At 50.9% G+C, this 16,585-nt stretch overlaps 1 protein-coding gene across 1 annotated transcript; it reads right to left on the bottom strand.

Annotated features, from left to right (window-relative positions):
• Window positions 1-1,704: 1,704 nt before the first annotated feature.
• LOC135974843 (killer cell lectin-like receptor subfamily F member 1) lies at window positions 1,705-11,577 on the bottom strand. Its single transcript, XM_065563875.1, has 5 exons — window positions 11,560-11,577; window positions 11,098-11,383; window positions 8,212-8,366; window positions 6,891-7,003; window positions 1,705-2,515 (listed from the first exon to the last, which is right to left on the bottom strand). The coding sequence occupies exons 1-5, from the start codon at window positions 11,575-11,577 to the stop codon at window positions 2,389-2,391; spliced, it is 699 nt and encodes a 232-aa protein (XP_065419947.1). The 3' UTR covers window positions 1,705-2,388.
• Window positions 11,578-16,585: the final 5,008 nt, after the last annotated feature.

The following is a 16,585-nucleotide window of genomic DNA, read 5'->3' as shown; positions in this document are numbered from 1 at the left end:
GAATGTTAAAGTTGAGATTGTTCTGCAATCCAGAGGCTGTGATCGTGAGCAGCAAATGATTATATGACAGTGGCTTATTGGCTGTGTCCCTTCATTGTTCGTTCTCAGACATTCTGCGGTGGCGAGGGTTGAACTTCCTTTGCAAAACTGTTAAGATGATTTTTGGGGTATCAGCAGGGATCCCATTGCACCCCACTTTCACTTTTGGCTTATTGAATCTGGCATTTTATTTCTCATTTAAATTATCTAGTCATTTTATTATTGAGGTTGAGATCTTGCAAACAGTTAAGCACACACTTAGTGATAAGCATGTGTGTAGCTATTTGCATGGTCTGAATCTTGAACTGTAAACTCTATGGGGCAGGGACTGTCTCTTACTGGGTGTCTGTGCAGCGCCTGGTACACCGTGACCCTGATAGTAGGGTTACCATATTTTGTGCCTCCAAATGGAGGACACTCCCCGGGGCCCCGGCCCCGCCCCCAGCCCCGCCCCCACCCCAACTCCGCCCCCTCCCAAAGTCTCCGCCCCCTCCCCTGCTTCCCGCGAACATTTAATTCGCGGGAAGCCTGAAGCAGGTAAGGGGGTGTGTTGGGGGGGAGGAGGCGCGGCCCAGGCTGGCCCCCGGCGGCTCCAGCCCGGGTCGGCTCGGGCCCTGGGGTGCCGGCCCCGGCCGACCACCCCCGGCGGCCCGGCGCACCCCCCGGCCCGGCTCTCGGCTCCCCGGCTCCCGGCTCCCAGCCCCGCGGGCCCGGCTCCCAGCCCCGCGGGCCCGGCTCCCAGCCCCGCGGGCCCGGCTCCCGGCTCCTAGCCCCACGGGCCCGGCCCGGCCCGGCTCCCGGCCCCGCGGGCCCGGCCCGGCCCCGCGCCCCCGGCCCCGCGGACCCGGCCCCGCGCCCAGCCCGGTCCGGCACTGCGACCCTGGCCCGGCCCCGCGCGCCCGGCCCGGCGCCCGGCCCGGCTCCCGGCCCGGCACCATGCCCGCGGCCCCGCACGGGCCCCGGCCCCAGACAAAGAGGCCCCGGCCTCTTCATTCCACAGGGAACTCCCAGAATTACGTCAGCCTGGAGAGAGCGACTGTGGAGGGTTAAAAAAGACAAAGATTGAATTTGAAGTCTGCAGCAGTGAATTAAAATGGCTCTGCCAGAAAGCAGCCGGGACATGCCCGGCTTTTGGGGATTTCCCCCCGGACGGGGATTTGAGCCCCCAAAAGCCGGACATGTCCGGGAAAATCCGGACGTATGGTAACCCTACCTGATAGGGTTGCTAACCGTCCAGAATTGGCCTGGAGTCTCCCGGAATCAGCATTTATCTCCTGGTGACTATTGAAAGCAATGCCGGAGATTTTAATGTGATGTCATTTTCTTAAAATATCCTGTCATGTTGGGGGGAAAAATCTCCCGGAATATCTTCAGTCAGAGTTGGCAATCCTAGGCCCTGATCTCAGCTGGGGCAGGGACTGTCTCTCGCTGTGTGTCTGTGCAGTGCCCGGCACAACGGGAACCCGATCTCAGCTGGGGCAGGGACTGTCTCTCGCTGTGTGTCTGTGCAGTGCCCGGCACAACGGGGCCCTGATCTCAGCTGGGGCAGGGACTGTCTCTCGCTGTGTGTCTGTGTAGCACCTGGCACAATGGGGCCCTGGTCTCAGGGCCTCTATCCCACTTCACGATATTAACAGTAAATAAATACAAAGCTGGAAAGCAACACAATGTTTTCACAAACATTTATTTCCCCATAGAAGTGGCCGTGCTTCGCATCCAGCCAGGACACACAGACGGGTCTGCAAGAAGGAAAAGGCGCTGCAGCCTGTAAAGGGTTAACTGGTCACATGGCTAGTTGGGGCAGCATATTAAAGGAAACTGGTTAAAGGGGAGCGAAGTCGGGGTGGAAGTGGAGGTTCCCTGGGAATGGGGGCAGGGAGACAGGAAGGAATCGTGAAGGGAGGTTCTGAGACTTAGCATTTGGGGGGAGGGGTTTAGCCTGCGGGGGGAGGGGCTCCAGGCTGGGAGGGTTGGTCCCTACCTGCTCCCAGGCCCGTTCCAGCCTCCTTGGTCCCACTCTTGCCCCCCACCCCCAAGCTGTGCGCCCGCTGTGCAAGGTTGCAATATTTCCATTGCGGGGGCTCTAGCTCCCCGGCTCTGCCAGGCCTGGGGGGAGGGGTGTGTCCTTTTCTTTAGTGGACAATAAAACCAATGATGTTTGACGTCAAAGGCGCAGATGTCCACCAGCTGGGGGTCTGGCCCCCTTGGCTCCGGGGGAGCTATGGCTGAGTCACACCAGCAGGGCTCTGGCCCCAGCTTCTGACATGACATTTATAAGTAAAGCTGAAAATACTGTAGATGTTTCAGACACTGAAGGCCTTTTCCTGTCCCGATCAGTCGTGCCGCTGTCTATAGCTGGAAAGCTGCTTTCTGGCAGAGCCATTTTAATACACTGCTGCAGACGTCAAAATCAATCTTATTCTTTATTAACGTTCCACAGTTGCTCTCTTCACCCTGACTTGATTCTGGGAGTGGCCTGTGGAATGAAGCAGAAAGTCCCTGTCAGTTTGTTTCTGTTGCTTAAAGAGCTGGTAGCAGCTCTTCCTCGTGGGGTGTCAGGTTGTGGTTCCTTCTTTCATCTCTGTATTTCCCCCCCCAGCCCCATTGTGGGAAATGGGTTGGTTAGTTGGGTCCTGGAGAACCCGTGTCCATGTTACCAAACCTTAAGCAACACGACGCCATTACGCCCGTCTTGGTGCCCCCCACCCCACCCTCCCGGGGCAGTCAGCTCTGCAGCTCACCCAGTGTAGCTCTGAGCCTGAGAGAGACAATCTGGTCCTGAAAGTGAAGTTACAGCCCTGCTGCTCGAGCCCTGACCACTTCAGTTAACAACCCAGGGCCTGTCTACACAGGAACTGAAACGGAAATAAGGATATTCGTTGTCATTCACACCTTGCTGCAAGTCTGCCTGGGGACCCTTTTATTGAGGACTAAGAGGGCCCTCCTTGAATTTAGCTTAAATCGGTAAAATACTGCTCTGTTTTTGAGTCCTTTGAGTTCTAGTTACCATGCAAAGAAGCCCAAAGGAACGTTGTTACTGAAATTCCTGTGTTAATTCACAAATGAGACTGTTGCCTGCTTAGACGTGCTTTATTAGTGTATCTGCAAACTCAGCGATACGGCTTATTATGAGGAGCAGATCAAAATTTTTCCAAGGGACCATTTTCCCATTGGAAAAAACTGCTAGGACTGAATTGAAATGTCCCGTGGGAATGTATCGATTTCGTTGAGATTCTTGATATTTTGCTAAGGTTGAAATGTTTTGCTTTGTATTTTTCCTTTCATTTTGCCTCTTTTGTTTTGACTTTAATTTTGCACTAGCATTAGCACTCACAATCTATATCATAAGGCTCCAGGATGGTCTGTTTTCACGCTAAAGCCTGGATATCTGTGGAGTATCTGTGCAGTGATGGAGACAGCTACATGCAAGGCTAAGAGCTCTTTTTGGTCAGAATGGGAGTACTTGTGGCACCTTAGAGACTAACATAAATTTGTTAGTCTCTAAGGTGCCACAAGTACTCCTGTTCTTCTTTTTGCGGATACAGACTAACACGGCTGCTACTCTGAAACCTAGATTAAATTAGTGTAATGATCCAACCAGTCCCAGTCTCTGTTCAAACCTAAGTTAATTGTATCTAATTTGCATATTAATTCAAGTTCAGCAGTCTCTCTTTGGAGTCTGTTTTTGACGTTGTTGTTTTTTTTGTTGCAAAATTGCCACCTTCAAGTCTGTCACTGAGTGGTTAGAGAGGTTGAAGTGTTCTACTGGTTTTTAAATGTTATGATTCCTGATTTCAGATTTGTGTCCATTTCTTCTTTTGCGTAGAGACTGTCCGGTTTGGCCAATGTACATGGCAGAGGGGCATTGCTGAATGTCGTCCAGTTCAACCCTCGCTGGGGTTTGTTCGTGGCTACAGTCCAAATTTTCTGTTCTCAGAAATTATGACTTTACAAATTACACTCTGGGACAGCAAGGCATGTGTCTATGTCCTGCCAAGAGTCCTAGGCCATTGTGATATCAGAGATGACGATGGCCAATCACCATGATTATTCTACAGCTAATTTGAATGCAACTGTGCCATTGGCTGCACGAGGGAAAGGGCACAGATGCTGAATTACTTGGCCCAATTGCCACAGCTGCTACTAGTATAATATAAAATAAGAGTTGAAAGGATGAAAAAAATTGTTTAAAAGAAAATTCAGTGAATTTCACAGTTTCACAGAAAATTTTGTTTCACAGAAACTTCGCGTTCTTGTTCCTAAGCTTTGACAGCCCAATAGTGGTTGTTTAGCAAATAGCCGCTGACATGGATGGGACAGGTGACTTGGGAGGAAGTAAAAGGTAGCTGGCAGGACGTAAGCCGGGCTAGAATGTATGTGGGTCTAACCTTGTGCTGAGGCTGTTTTCCTGACTGTTTAAATATATTGATCTATTAGCATCCACTAGGCATGTATTTGAATTGCTTCTGCAATGCAACAGTCCTGGGTGGGGTGCAGGTATTGAACTCATGCCCTATGGGTCTGAAAAAGCACAAGTCACTCGCGGGAGCTAAAGGACACAGCTAGATTAGTTTAAAGTCAGTGGCAGTCTCCTAATATCTGTCATGCAGCCACTAGAGTCACACCATAAGTATGGGTGACAGCGAGGCTTTTGTACCCTGACTGGGTACAGATTGCAAGCAAGAGCTCCCAATACCTATGGGGAGCGTTACCCCGGCACCACCTTTTGGAAGATGCAGCAAGCTTTCTCCTCTTCGGCTGGCCAGCTCTGCCTCTTTAGTTGTGGCTTCAGCCCTGAGGGGTGCTGGTGGGAGCAGAGGTACTCAGGAATAGGAGAGCCGTTATGCCTGGCTTCTGTGCAGGGGACCACAAGGGGCAGAAGAGGAAGGTTGGTTGGTTGTTTCTTCTCTGTCCTTCCCTTCCTTTGTGCATCTGTCAAACCTTTAGTCTGGAGAGCAACAGGCGAGTTCTACAAATTGTGTTCACACCCACTGGGCACCCCAGAGCCTTTATTTACCTGTGTAAAGGGGTGTTTGCACATGGAGATTGAGGAACACTCGTTAGAGAGCAGCAGAACTGCATGCACAGGTACCATTGCAGGTAAATATGGACGTGCAAATAGTGTCTTTCTGAATTTGACAGGTTTCAGAGTAGCAGCCGTGTTAGTCTGTATCCACAAAAAGAACAGGAGTACTTGTGGCACCTTAGAGACTAACACATTTATTAGAGCATAAGCTTTCGTGGACTACAGCCCACTTCTTCGGATGCATATGCATCTGAAGAAGTGGGCTGTAGTCCACGAAAGCTTATGCTCTAATAAATTTGTTAGTCTCTAAGGTGCCACAAGTACTCCTGTTCTTTTTTCTGAATTTGGGCTCCCCCTGCTGGCGGCTTACCAGATTGCTGTGAGACGGTGCTTTCAGCTTCCCTGGGTCTCAGCAGGCCATAGGTGCCGACTCTGTGGGTGCTCCGGGACTGGAGCAAACCCATCCTCAGTCTGCCACCAGTTCTTAGAAACGGAGCCCCTCAGCCCCCCCGCCCTAGCAACCTGCAGCTAGCGCGAGGAGTTTAAACACACCCTCTGCCAGTATTGCACCAACGGTCTGAGCCTCCAGTCCCGGGTGACTGTTTAACATTCTCAGGGGACACGGGGCAGTTGTAGGGTTGCCAACTCTCCCGGACTGGATGCCATCTTGCGGCAACGGCGTCCCCATTTGTGTCAATGTCTGGGAGAGTTGGCAACCCTAGGCAGTTGTGAAGTGTGAAATGCACAGACAGGCTTTGCACAGAATTCGAATGGCACTAGTGCCCTCTGCTTCAGACAAAGCATAAGCGAGAACAGATCATTTAGAAAACAACCAGCACGCCATGCCCTTCACTAGCTCCCCCTTCCCTTGGGAATCCTTGCGGGGTCTGTGCTTTGGAAGGCGGGGGTCCCTCTGCCCCATCAGACTCCTACGTGCAGCTGCGCTCAGCTTCAGCTGTAGAAATCATAGACCTGTACAGCTGGAAGAGACTTTGAGAGCGCACACACACACACCCACACCCCCTGTGCTGCGTCAAGCAAGACCAAGCACACAGAATGGCTGATGAGAATGAGAGGTCAGCTCCTGTCCTTTCATAACCTTCCAGACCTTTATAAGCTTAATATGTAAGAATGTGATTCCAACCCCTCCCCAACAGGTGACCTCATTGCTTGGCAACTTCTCCCCTGCTAAACTAGTTCCTCGGGGCAGGGACCAGCCTTTTGTCTAGAGCAAGTATATTTCAGTGGTCAGGCACTTAAGTGATTGACCCTCTTTTGCTAGTCCTCTGCCACACCCTCCCGCCATGCCTTGGATTTCCAGTTCAACCTGGAGGCAAACACACAAAAAGACAACAACTAGCTCTCCCCCGCCCTTAAAAAAAACCTGCAGTTTGCAGCTTGGTAAAGATGCCGGGAACGTGCATAATCTTGCTCAAAGTCCTAAATTGGACAGACGGATTCCACAAAGCATCACTAGGGCAAGGCTTAAGTAAGCTGTGGTTTGAGGAGTGGCTTAGATTATCCTGACAGCTGAGTGACACGTGAATAGGGTGACCAGACAGCAAGTGTGAAAAATCGGGACAGGAGGTGGGGGGGTAATAGGAGCCTATATAAGAAAAAGACCCAAATATTGGGACTGTCCCTATAAAATCGGGACATCTGGTCACCCTACACGTGAAATCCGTTCCAGTGACCTACATTGTGTCTCTCAACTGCTATGAGTCCCAGAGGAGCTGGTGTGGGACACGCCGCATGGTCTGAACCAGCAAATTACATGGCAGGGCATTTTCTAAGCATGAAATAGTAAAACTCAGGAGACACTCACAGTTTTCCATGGAAAGAGGCACCGTCCAGCCAGGTCCACTTCCTTTGTGTAGAGTTAAATGTTAATCCAATCCAAACAGCATGGTCAGCTGGTAGGACAGGCTGCAGGGAATCCTGCAATAGAAGTGGCTGGGTGAATGTATTGCTCTAGAAGTCTTTTATGTCTGCCCCAGCGTTAGCAGCACATGGAATTAGACAGACCCCGAGATGCTGCAGTGCAGAAAAACCTAACGGCAATAAACCGGCACAACACGCTGTGCTGGACAAAGTCGCTCGACTTCTCTGGGCCTCAGTTTCCCCTTTGTGAAATGGGGATAATGAGCCCATATTTGACCATCTGGTCTATTTGGATTGTAAATACTTTGGCTCAAGGACCCTGTCTCCCGACGGGCACAGCCAGTTCCCACAGAATGAGGCCCCCATCCTCCGTGGGCCCACTAGTTGTGCTCCCTGAATGGAAATAGATAATGATGATGACATTCATAATAGATCTAGATTCATAATATATCTCTCTGAGCTGCTGACCTGTAAACAAAATGTCTGTCACTCACTGCTGGGGTTGGAACCACATTCTTACCAGTTACCTTTTCATGGAGGTGCCCGGCAGGTCCTTAGATAATTATTGTTATTTGTGCCTTGGTAGAATTTGGGAACACAGGAATGGCCAGACGGGATCAGACCCAGGGTCCATCTAGCCCAGTGCCCTGTCTCCCACAATGGCCGGCACTGGCTGCTTCAGAGGAAGGCGTAAGAACCCCGCAGCAGCAGACACAGGACGATCTCACCCCACCCTGGTTCCCATCCTGATCTCTAGTAGATCGATTCTAGGTCTCTAACAGATCAATGGCTTCAGCCCTGCAGCGGGAGGTTTACTGTCCTGTACAAAGCTCTTCCAGCATTAACTGAGATCTCTGGATATTCATTATCCACATTAGCTTCCAATCTCTTTTTGACTTTTATTTTTGAGCCCCAATCAATTACCTGGGCCCCATTGTGCTAGGTCATGCAGTGGTTCTTGAACTGGGGGTCAGGCGGGACCCCAAAGTGGGTTGCGACCACATTTTAATGACTTGCTGTGGCCCGAGGGCTTCAGCCTGGGGCAGCGGTGCACGGGCTCTGGCCCTCGTATCTGCCCAGGGCGGAGGGACTTGGGTTCCAACTCCATCCCCACTCCCCCGCCCGGGGGCATGTAGTAATTTTCGTTGTCAGAAGGGGGTCGCGGTGCAATGAAGTTTGAGACCCGCTGTATAGAGACACATAACAAAGAGAACAGAGACGTGATGAATGGCTCTCTCTGTATCCCGACATAAAATATACGTTACCATCTGTTCCTGATCCTGGATCACCAGCATTTGAGATCGATTCCTTGAACAGTCGTCATGGCTCTTGCTCCAGCTGTCAGCCTCGTTCGAAAGCCAGTAGCACTTGTCCCCGTGCAGCAGCCAGTCCCTGGGGCAGAGTTTGCACCCGGAGCCACCTGCAGGGGGCAGTGGGAAGAGGTGGAGATCATTAATGCTTCTGAAGTTACTGAACACTGGGGAATTCTTTTGCTGCAGTTAACCGCGGAGTCAGACAAACCTCCCAGAGCTGGTCCCTGCAGCCGTTCCTGTGGGCTGACCTGTTCTCCCCTCCTGGCTAACCCGCCCTCCTCCCAATTCCCTGAGCTGAAATGGGGATGTCTCCAAACGAAGGGCCCAGCGCAGCTGCTGCAGGGGACCTGCCAAAATCCTCAGAGCCGGGTTGCTGCTGGATGGGATGGAGGAAGTGCGGGGAAGCCGCCTCCCCTTGAATAGGCCAGTGTAACACCCTGACATGGGTCTTCGAGAGGAACTGAACCCCAGCCCTTCAGCACCAGGAGCACACGCTACTTGAGCTAAAGTAGGTCTGGAAGTACTGGGGTGACTCTGGCCCCCACACTCTTAGGGTGCCGGTAGCGCGCCCCATGTATCGCATCTCGGAGGCAAGCACTGTAGGCGCTTCAGCTGTCTGGCCATGTAGGGGGTAGCCCGGGTGGGTGCCAATAACCACTCAGGCACATGGCTCAGGGAAAGGGTTTCTGACTAGGGCTGGCAGGAAGGGGAGAGGTTGCAGATCGCCTCGGTGCAGAGGTTTAAACAGTGACAGTCATAGGCGCTGAGCCCCGGAGTGCTCCAGGGCAAAAGCAGACACAGCTGTGTGAGGAGCTCGGGGGAGGGAGCATAGCGGGGGTGGGAAGAGGGGGAGTGTGGACAGGGCCTCAGGGGAAGGGGAGGAGTGGAGTGGGAAGAGGTGGAGTGGGGGCAGGGTGTCAGGGAAAGTTGTGGAGCAGGAGTGGGAAGAGGTAGAATGGGGGCAGGGTGTCAGGGGAAGTTGTAGAGGAGGGGCAGCAAGAGGTGGAGTGGGGGCGGGGCCTCAGGGCAGAGCCTGGAGTGGCACATCCACCCGGAAAAATGAGAGTCAGTGTAACGCTGACACACCCTGGTTTTCGGCGGGCAGGATCGAACCAGGGACCTCTGAAGCTTAGTGCATGAGCCTCAACCACATGATCTAAAAGCCAGGGGGGCTCTCAGCTAAGGCTGTCAAGCAGACTCATTTGATCTCTTTCTCGCTCTCTAAGCGGTCTCGGTGCCACTCGCTGGGACAGAACATCACACCCAGGAGGTGTCTGGGTTACATCAGCACCTGTGGTTACAGTTCAAAGGGAGCAATAGCAGACCCTGGTTGGGTCCCTGGGGCCGTCTGGTTCAGAGGCAGGGTCTTCATCCCCAGTGCCTGGGCTGTCCGCTCCGCTCCAGTCTCTACTCCAGCAAACAACCATTTGCGGGTTCCCAAGCCAGACTCAGGTAGTGTCTCTCACTGAGACCCCTTTGCACCAGTTCCCTGCCCAGCCCGCGGCTCCCCCGTAAGCCCCACACAAACCTCCCCCCATCCGACCATCACAACTTGTTCCACATGTGGCTCAGCCTGCGGTTCATGGGGCTTCTCTCCTGCTACCAAGTGGCTCCCCCTTTTCACACAGAACCTGGCCACTTCCTGGGTCAGACCCTTTCCCCTTACCTGGGCAGGGGTAGGAGCAGTGCAATATGAGGGATGACATATAGTCCCTGCTTGGCTAAGAGGAAGGGGACATACAGAGGCAAAGGGGCTGATGGGAGTTGTAGTCCCCAGCTTTGCAGCTCCATCACAGCCCTCCCCTGGTAGCAGGAGTTGACTCTTTTATGGACCAATCCCTAGAGACCTTGCCATAACAACAGGCACAAAACCTGCAGCCACATCTCCACTGCTAGGATGATCAACACCCACACAGCTCACTTGTCAAGATCCAGGAGTCCTGGCCAGGCCTATCACAACATGTGGGGTGTCTCCTCCAGTGCACTACATGCCCCGTTCAAAAGAATGGGTGAAACCACACAATCACTACGCTCTCAAATGCATTCACACAGGAAAGTGATAAAAGACAAAAACACCACATCACCTGTCAGCGAACGCTTCTCACTGAGCGAGCGCTCTGTATCTGCCCTCTCTGTCCTCGTCCTCAAAGGAAACCTGCACGACACCTTCAAAAGACGAGCCTGGGAGCTTAAATTCAAAGCCTGGCTCAATACCAAAAATCATGGTCTTAATAAAGACACTGGATTTATGGTTTATTACAAGCAGCTGTAACTCTTTTTTGTCCAGTGACTGCAGAGGTGTGAACCAACCACTTCACCTTGAACGGCGTCTTACAATATGTGTTTACTTGTGCTAAACAATCTGTTCTGCCTGGCATTTAGCTGTGACACTCTGGGGAGGTCTACACTGCAATCAAACACCCATGGCTGACCCAGGCCGGCTGACTTGAGCCCGGATGTCCACACCGTAATTTTATAGCCCCACAGCCTGAGCCGCGCGAGCTCAAGTCAGCTAACATGGGCCAGCCCCGGGTGTTTTATTGCACTGTTGACATACTCCCAAGAGCACTTTCCCAGCCCTGAGGAAGAGCTCGGTGTAGCCCAAAAGCTTGTCTCCTTCACCAACAGAAGTTTGTCTAATAAAAGATATCACCTCGCCCACCTTGTCTCTCCAGCCACCAGACAGACGCGCATAGTTTACATTGAACTATTGAGTTATGCCAGCACAGTGGATGTAGATGGGAGGGGAAAACATCCCCCCGCAGCACAGCGGTGAATGGACCAGACAGCAGTCCCTTAGATCCAGGTGTGAAGTGCGTCACACGGAACTGAGGTTACCTGCTGAGTTTATCTCGGCCGGATCACACAGACTCTGCTTCAGACGAGAAAATAAGTCCTCTAGGCTGGCGTTGTGTTCTCCACCACTTCCGGTTCTCTGAGTGACACCGTTGCTCTTCAAGGCTGATCTTTCCTCCGTTTTATTTGAGAAGCCCTGGAAAACTTCAGAACAGCGTTGGTGGGAAGGATTGTTACTGCTTACAAACTGTCTCACATCCCACCAGCGGATTACCCTGATGAGCCGCGTATGGCCCGTGGGCTGCAGGTTGCCCACCACTATTCCACGCTGTGGTGCACAGCTACATGTGTCAGGGAACGGTTCTGGCCGGGGGAGGCGGTGGGGTGAGGCTCGGTAACAGGGAATTGCCAGAGACTTTCCCCACTGCTGGAGTCTTTCCCTGCAACGGGAAAGGCTCCACAGCAGGGAGCTGCCGGAGCCTTTCACCGCTGACTTCCCCTTGCCAGAGTCTTTCCCCACATCTGAACCTTCCCCTGTGGTGGGGAAAGACTCTGGCAGTGGGACACTACACTGTAAAATAGAAGTGTAGATGGGGGAGACACTGCTCGGGCGAGTAGAGAGCTGTGTAGGGTGCATAGCTGAGTACGTACCCAAAGGGTTCAGTGTATCTTAATTCTGTTCCCCTAAGCAGGGCCTCACCATCTACACTGCCACTTATACCCAAGTTGGGGGGGCATGTAGTGTATGTGCTCTGAACACGGACAAAAAGGGTGTGCAGTGTAGATGGACCTTCACAGGCAGACTGCGCCATGGGAAAATTTGAGAATCCCCGGTCGATGAATAGGAAATAGCTAAGCTGAATTCCTAAGGCATAAGAAACGTCACCACCTGCGTATTGACAAAACAGACGGGATCCAGACACTTACCCAGGATAGTCAGAATGATCACGGCTAATGTCAGAATGATGCAAACAGCCCCCAAAATCCCTAGCATGAGTTTACAGCGCTGGGAACTCAAAGGAGAATCTGTAAAACATGCAAAGTTTGGTGAGACGCCTTCAACCTTATCTTTGCCTTTTAAAATATGTTCTCACATGATGTCATTAGGCATTGTTAGATAATATCCATAATGCAATACAAACTGAACTTTCTTATCCATCCCTACCTGCAGTAATTTACAGCACAGTTGCACAGCCAGTCTTGACTTGATTTTTTTTTAAGCCTCAATGAAATCTACTAAAGTCAAATGAAGAAAATGCTGCAGCAATTTTTCAAGTTATGGGTGAAGATTTTCAAAAGTGACAAGTGATTCTGGGTGCTCAAATTTAGAGACCTTAAAGGGGCCTGATTTTCAGCAAGCATTGAGCACCCACCCTCTGAACCCTCTGCAGCTTATCAAGATCCTTCTTGAATTGTAGATATCAGAACTGGACATGATATTTTAGCAGCAGTCACATCAATGCCACATACAGAGATAAAAAACCCTCTCTGCTCCTACTCAATATTCTCCTGTAATGTTCGGTTGCAGCCCCACACTGGGAGTTCACATTCAGCTGGTCGGGAATTTGTCAACAAAACTGTTTTTGTTGGAAAATGCCGATTCATCAAAACTTCTCATGGAAGTGTATCAGTTCCAGCAAAGTTTGCTCAGGTTCCGGGGTGGTTATTGCATCCCATGGGATGTAGGGGAGCCAGGCCCACGTCCCTGCTATATCCAAGGATCTTAGTTTTGTTCTGCTGCAGAATTAAAACAAATGTCGAGACCGCTACATTTTTCAAAAAATGGAATTCCTGTTGTCCAGCCAGCCCTAAAAATAAGATTTTCAAAAGTGACAAGTGATTCTGGGTGCTCAAATGTAGAGACCTTTGAAAATCAGAGCCTATGGGAATTGAATGTCCAAATCCCATTGATTTTGATTTGATTTGGGTGTCCAAATCTCTTAGGCAGCATTGAAAATCTCAACCGTAAAGTGCAAATATCCATTTCTGAACAGGAACAGGGAATGTCTGGTCACGGGGTCAAAGAAAAGCCTGTCTGACACACATCAGAATAATGGCGCTCTGCACTTGTGCTCTTCACTCATTCTCTCCCTGCGACATGCTCATGAAGCAAAACTTTCTAACGTCCGTACCTTGGATCCTCCCTGGTGACGGGCGGGTGGTGGTTTTCTCCTGACGTCGGAGGTTTAATACCATGTAACCTTCTTCATCCTGCATCTTCCAGGCTTGCCCAGAAAACGATGAGAAGAGAAGAAACAAATGACCCTCCACAGACTCACCCTGGCTGACTGCGGGCTCAAGGCTGCAGAGGAAGCGCTGGCCCCACCTCAAGCTGTCAAACCACAGGGTCGACTCAGATGCAAAGGGCCGGCCAACCTGCTAGCGAGCTGCAGGGCCTGGCACTGTGAGAGGGCAAGAGGATTAGAGCCTGGGTCAGAACATAACGCTCAGTGGAGGAGCATGTAAAGGGAGCAATCACAGGGCAAAACTGAACCTCCTGCCCTGAAATAAGTCACAGGGAAGTTGCAAGCTGCAGGCAGAACCGAGAGCAGACAAGGCACTGGGGGGGCTATTCTTGTGTCTGTCCCCACGCCCTGCTGCGCCTCTCAGCGATAAGAAACACATCTCTAAACCTGCAATAAACGACGTCACGGGCCCAGTCCCCTGGTGGTGGAAATTGGTATAGCTCTTCTGAAGTCAACGAAGCTTCACTGATTCACACCAGCTGGGATCTGGCCCCATTGAGTCCAATGGAGCTATGGCCCATTGACAACAGCTGGGGATCTGGCCCCCCAAAAATGTTGGTTAGAAAACACAGTGATGAACGTGATGGTGTTAGACCCAGATCTTGCAAACACAGAAGCATTTGCTTAGCACAGGTGAGTTGTTTGCCATGACTGCTTGGACTGTGAGCTCTTTGTGGCTGTCTTCTACTGATGTTTCTTTGGACAGCACCCAGCACAATGGGGTGGGAGGGATAGCTCAGTGGTTTGAGCATTGGCCTGCTAAACCCAGGGTTGTGAGCTCAATCCTTGAGGGGGCCACTTAGGGATCTGGGGCAAAATCAGTACTTAGTCCTGCTAGTGAAGGCAGGGGGCTGGACTCAATGACCTTTCAAGGTCCCTTCCAGTTCTAGGAGATGGGATATCTCCATTAATTTAAAAATTTATATTATGATTGGGCCTTGGGCCTGGTATTATGGGCCTGGTATAACTGTGCTGCCATAATGCAAATAAAACCGAGCCAAACGGGAGTCAGTAGGGCTAGTTCTGTGTGTAACATTAGCCATGTGCATAAACGTTTGCAGGACTGGGGCCTCTTAAGGAACGTTGCATTTGCTGCAATTGCGCAGTGGATTTGAAAAGATCAGTACGATTCCCGGACATGACCTATCGTGCCAAAGTTCATTTTGGGTTTTGGATGGGGAAGACTTTGCTAAATGTCTGATCTATCTTTTGTGTGGTGTATTAGTTACCTCACTGCTGGCTACGTGTATTGGGTGAGATTTTTCAAAATTGCCTAGAGTGGGTTTGAATATTGCAACCATAATGTTCAGATAATGCTTCCATGCAGGGCTGTATCTGGGGCGAGCAGGGCGGCCACCCAGGGCACAAAGCTGCAAGGATGGAAAATTGGGGTGGAAAAATGGAAGGGGGCGCAAATATGCTTGCTCGCCCTGGGTGCTAAAATGTTACAGCTCTGCTTCTGTGTTGGTCAGGACTGAGGGGCACCGGCAGAGCTGTGTGTGCAAGAGAAGCCCAGGGCTGGGGTAGTAGGAGACTGTGGGTTACAATGGAGGGGCACACTGACAGAGCTGGGCCCTTGAAATCAAGGAATTGAATGGTTAAGGACTCTGCCAATCCTAGCTTCCCCACGCAACAGATGTTGCTGTTACAAAGTACAGAGAAATGCATATTGCATCACGACACCCTTAACTCTGACCCCTGGATTTGCCTTTTTTCCCCATGGATTTTGGTGATCTCTTTTTCGGTATCTTGTATTTATTCCAATTTAAAGGAAAATATAAAAACTTGGCTAGACAGGCTCTAGGGTCCCTACCCCAGAGAGCTGACAATCTAAGAGACAACAGATAGATACAGGTCGACGGGGGAGCACAAGGAAGCAGTGACACAATAGTGGTCAGCATGCTCGGCCGTGGTCGCAGCACACCAGCAGACTGACCGTTGTCAAGTTTGCTGCGGGTATCGTGGCACAAGAGTTTGGAGGAGAGACTTGAAGGTGGATAATAAGTTCGTTTTGCAGATTTTTACAGGGAGCTCTTCTAGGGCTTCGTTTTTTAGAAGAAGAGGGGCTGGGCGCTGAAGCAGCTTGTTAGGCAAAAAGATTCTTTTCCCCAAGAATCAGGCAAGCACAGACAGTCCTGAAGGGGGGTTATTCACGGTACCGGGAAGACTGACAAGCAGCTTCAAAAATATGGTGCCATAGTGGCCACTTATATACATTCTCTTATTAATGTATTTGCATTTATTTGTACATACAGAGACAGACACTGTTACAAGTCAAGAGAGAACCCAGAACAAAGATAAAAATAAGAACAGTACATACATATAGAGGTCATTCTAATTGAATTAAGTGTCTATGTCTACCTTGCAGGGGAAGGAGGTGGGGTGGGGAGGAGGGTAAGGATGAGTGCTTGCAGATATCCAGTGGGCTGTGAAGGGAGGGTTTAGTCTGTTCTAAGACCTGGGTGGGCATTGACCATATAAGCTTATCAATTGTTTACAGTTGTCAGTGCCTTTTGAGCCACTGAAATATTCCCGCTTGTTTTGTGGTTTTTGTTTTCGCTGTTAGTTTCTGTCAATACACAATAATTTAGCTATGTCCTTGCTTCTCAGCCGCTTCTGTCTTTTCTGCTGGCTAAATTTTAACTTCTTCCTGACAGTAGGAATTGCCAGACTGGGTCAGACCTGAGGTTCTCCAGTCTCCCTGTCTCTGACAGTGGCCAGTACCAGCTGCCACAGGGGAAGAACCCACGTCAGTTCTCATCCTGATCTATAATAGAGTCTAGATCCCTCAGAGATAGATTAATGGCTTAAGCCCTGCAGCGGGAGAGTTAATGTCCTGTACAAAGCCAATGGTAATCCGATGACGATAACATAATGGAGATCAATTGTTCTCCATGACCACTGAACGTAGGACAAGAAGTTCACACACAGACTCTGCTGTCGCTGAGATCCAGGATTTGGTGCTGGGCGCCGCACAGAGACAGAGGGAGTCCCTGCCCACAAGAGTTCACGTTCAGAGGCAGCACAGTCAGCTGGTGGCAGATCCTCTCCGCCGGCCACCTCCGGCCTGTTCTTACAAAAGGAATTTCTACACCCGTTGAGATCCCCGAAGCTCCGAAACCTGCCAACAGATCCAGCTAATTTCCACTGCCATATAATCCTCCTCCTGTGCTGTTTCCCCATCTCACTTACCCACCTTCGGCTACCGCTACCCCCTGAAATATACACAGCCACTCCAAGGGCAAACGACAGGGAGATTTATTGTCCCCTAAATGAAGATTGGG

The sequence above is a fragment of the Chrysemys picta genome, chromosome 12 (genome assembly GCF_011386835.1).
Source record: "Chrysemys picta bellii isolate R12L10 chromosome 12, ASM1138683v2, whole genome shotgun sequence".
NCBI classification, from domain to species: Eukaryota; Metazoa; Chordata; order Testudines; family Emydidae; genus Chrysemys; species Chrysemys picta.
Note: the sequence above shows the minus strand (reverse complement) of the source record. Positions and strands in the feature narration are given on the sequence as shown.

Coding starts and splice junctions, on each gene's coding strand:
- LOC135974843 (XM_065563875.1), bottom strand. Junction 8,367..11,097: donor GGCCGAGATAAACTCAGCAG/GTAACCTCAGTT, acceptor TGCCCCCTGCAG/GTGGCTCCGGGTGCAAACTC. Junction 7,004..8,211: donor TCCAGGATCAGGAACAGATG/GTAACGTATATT, acceptor CTTCTATTGCAG/GATTCCCTGCAGCCTGTCCT.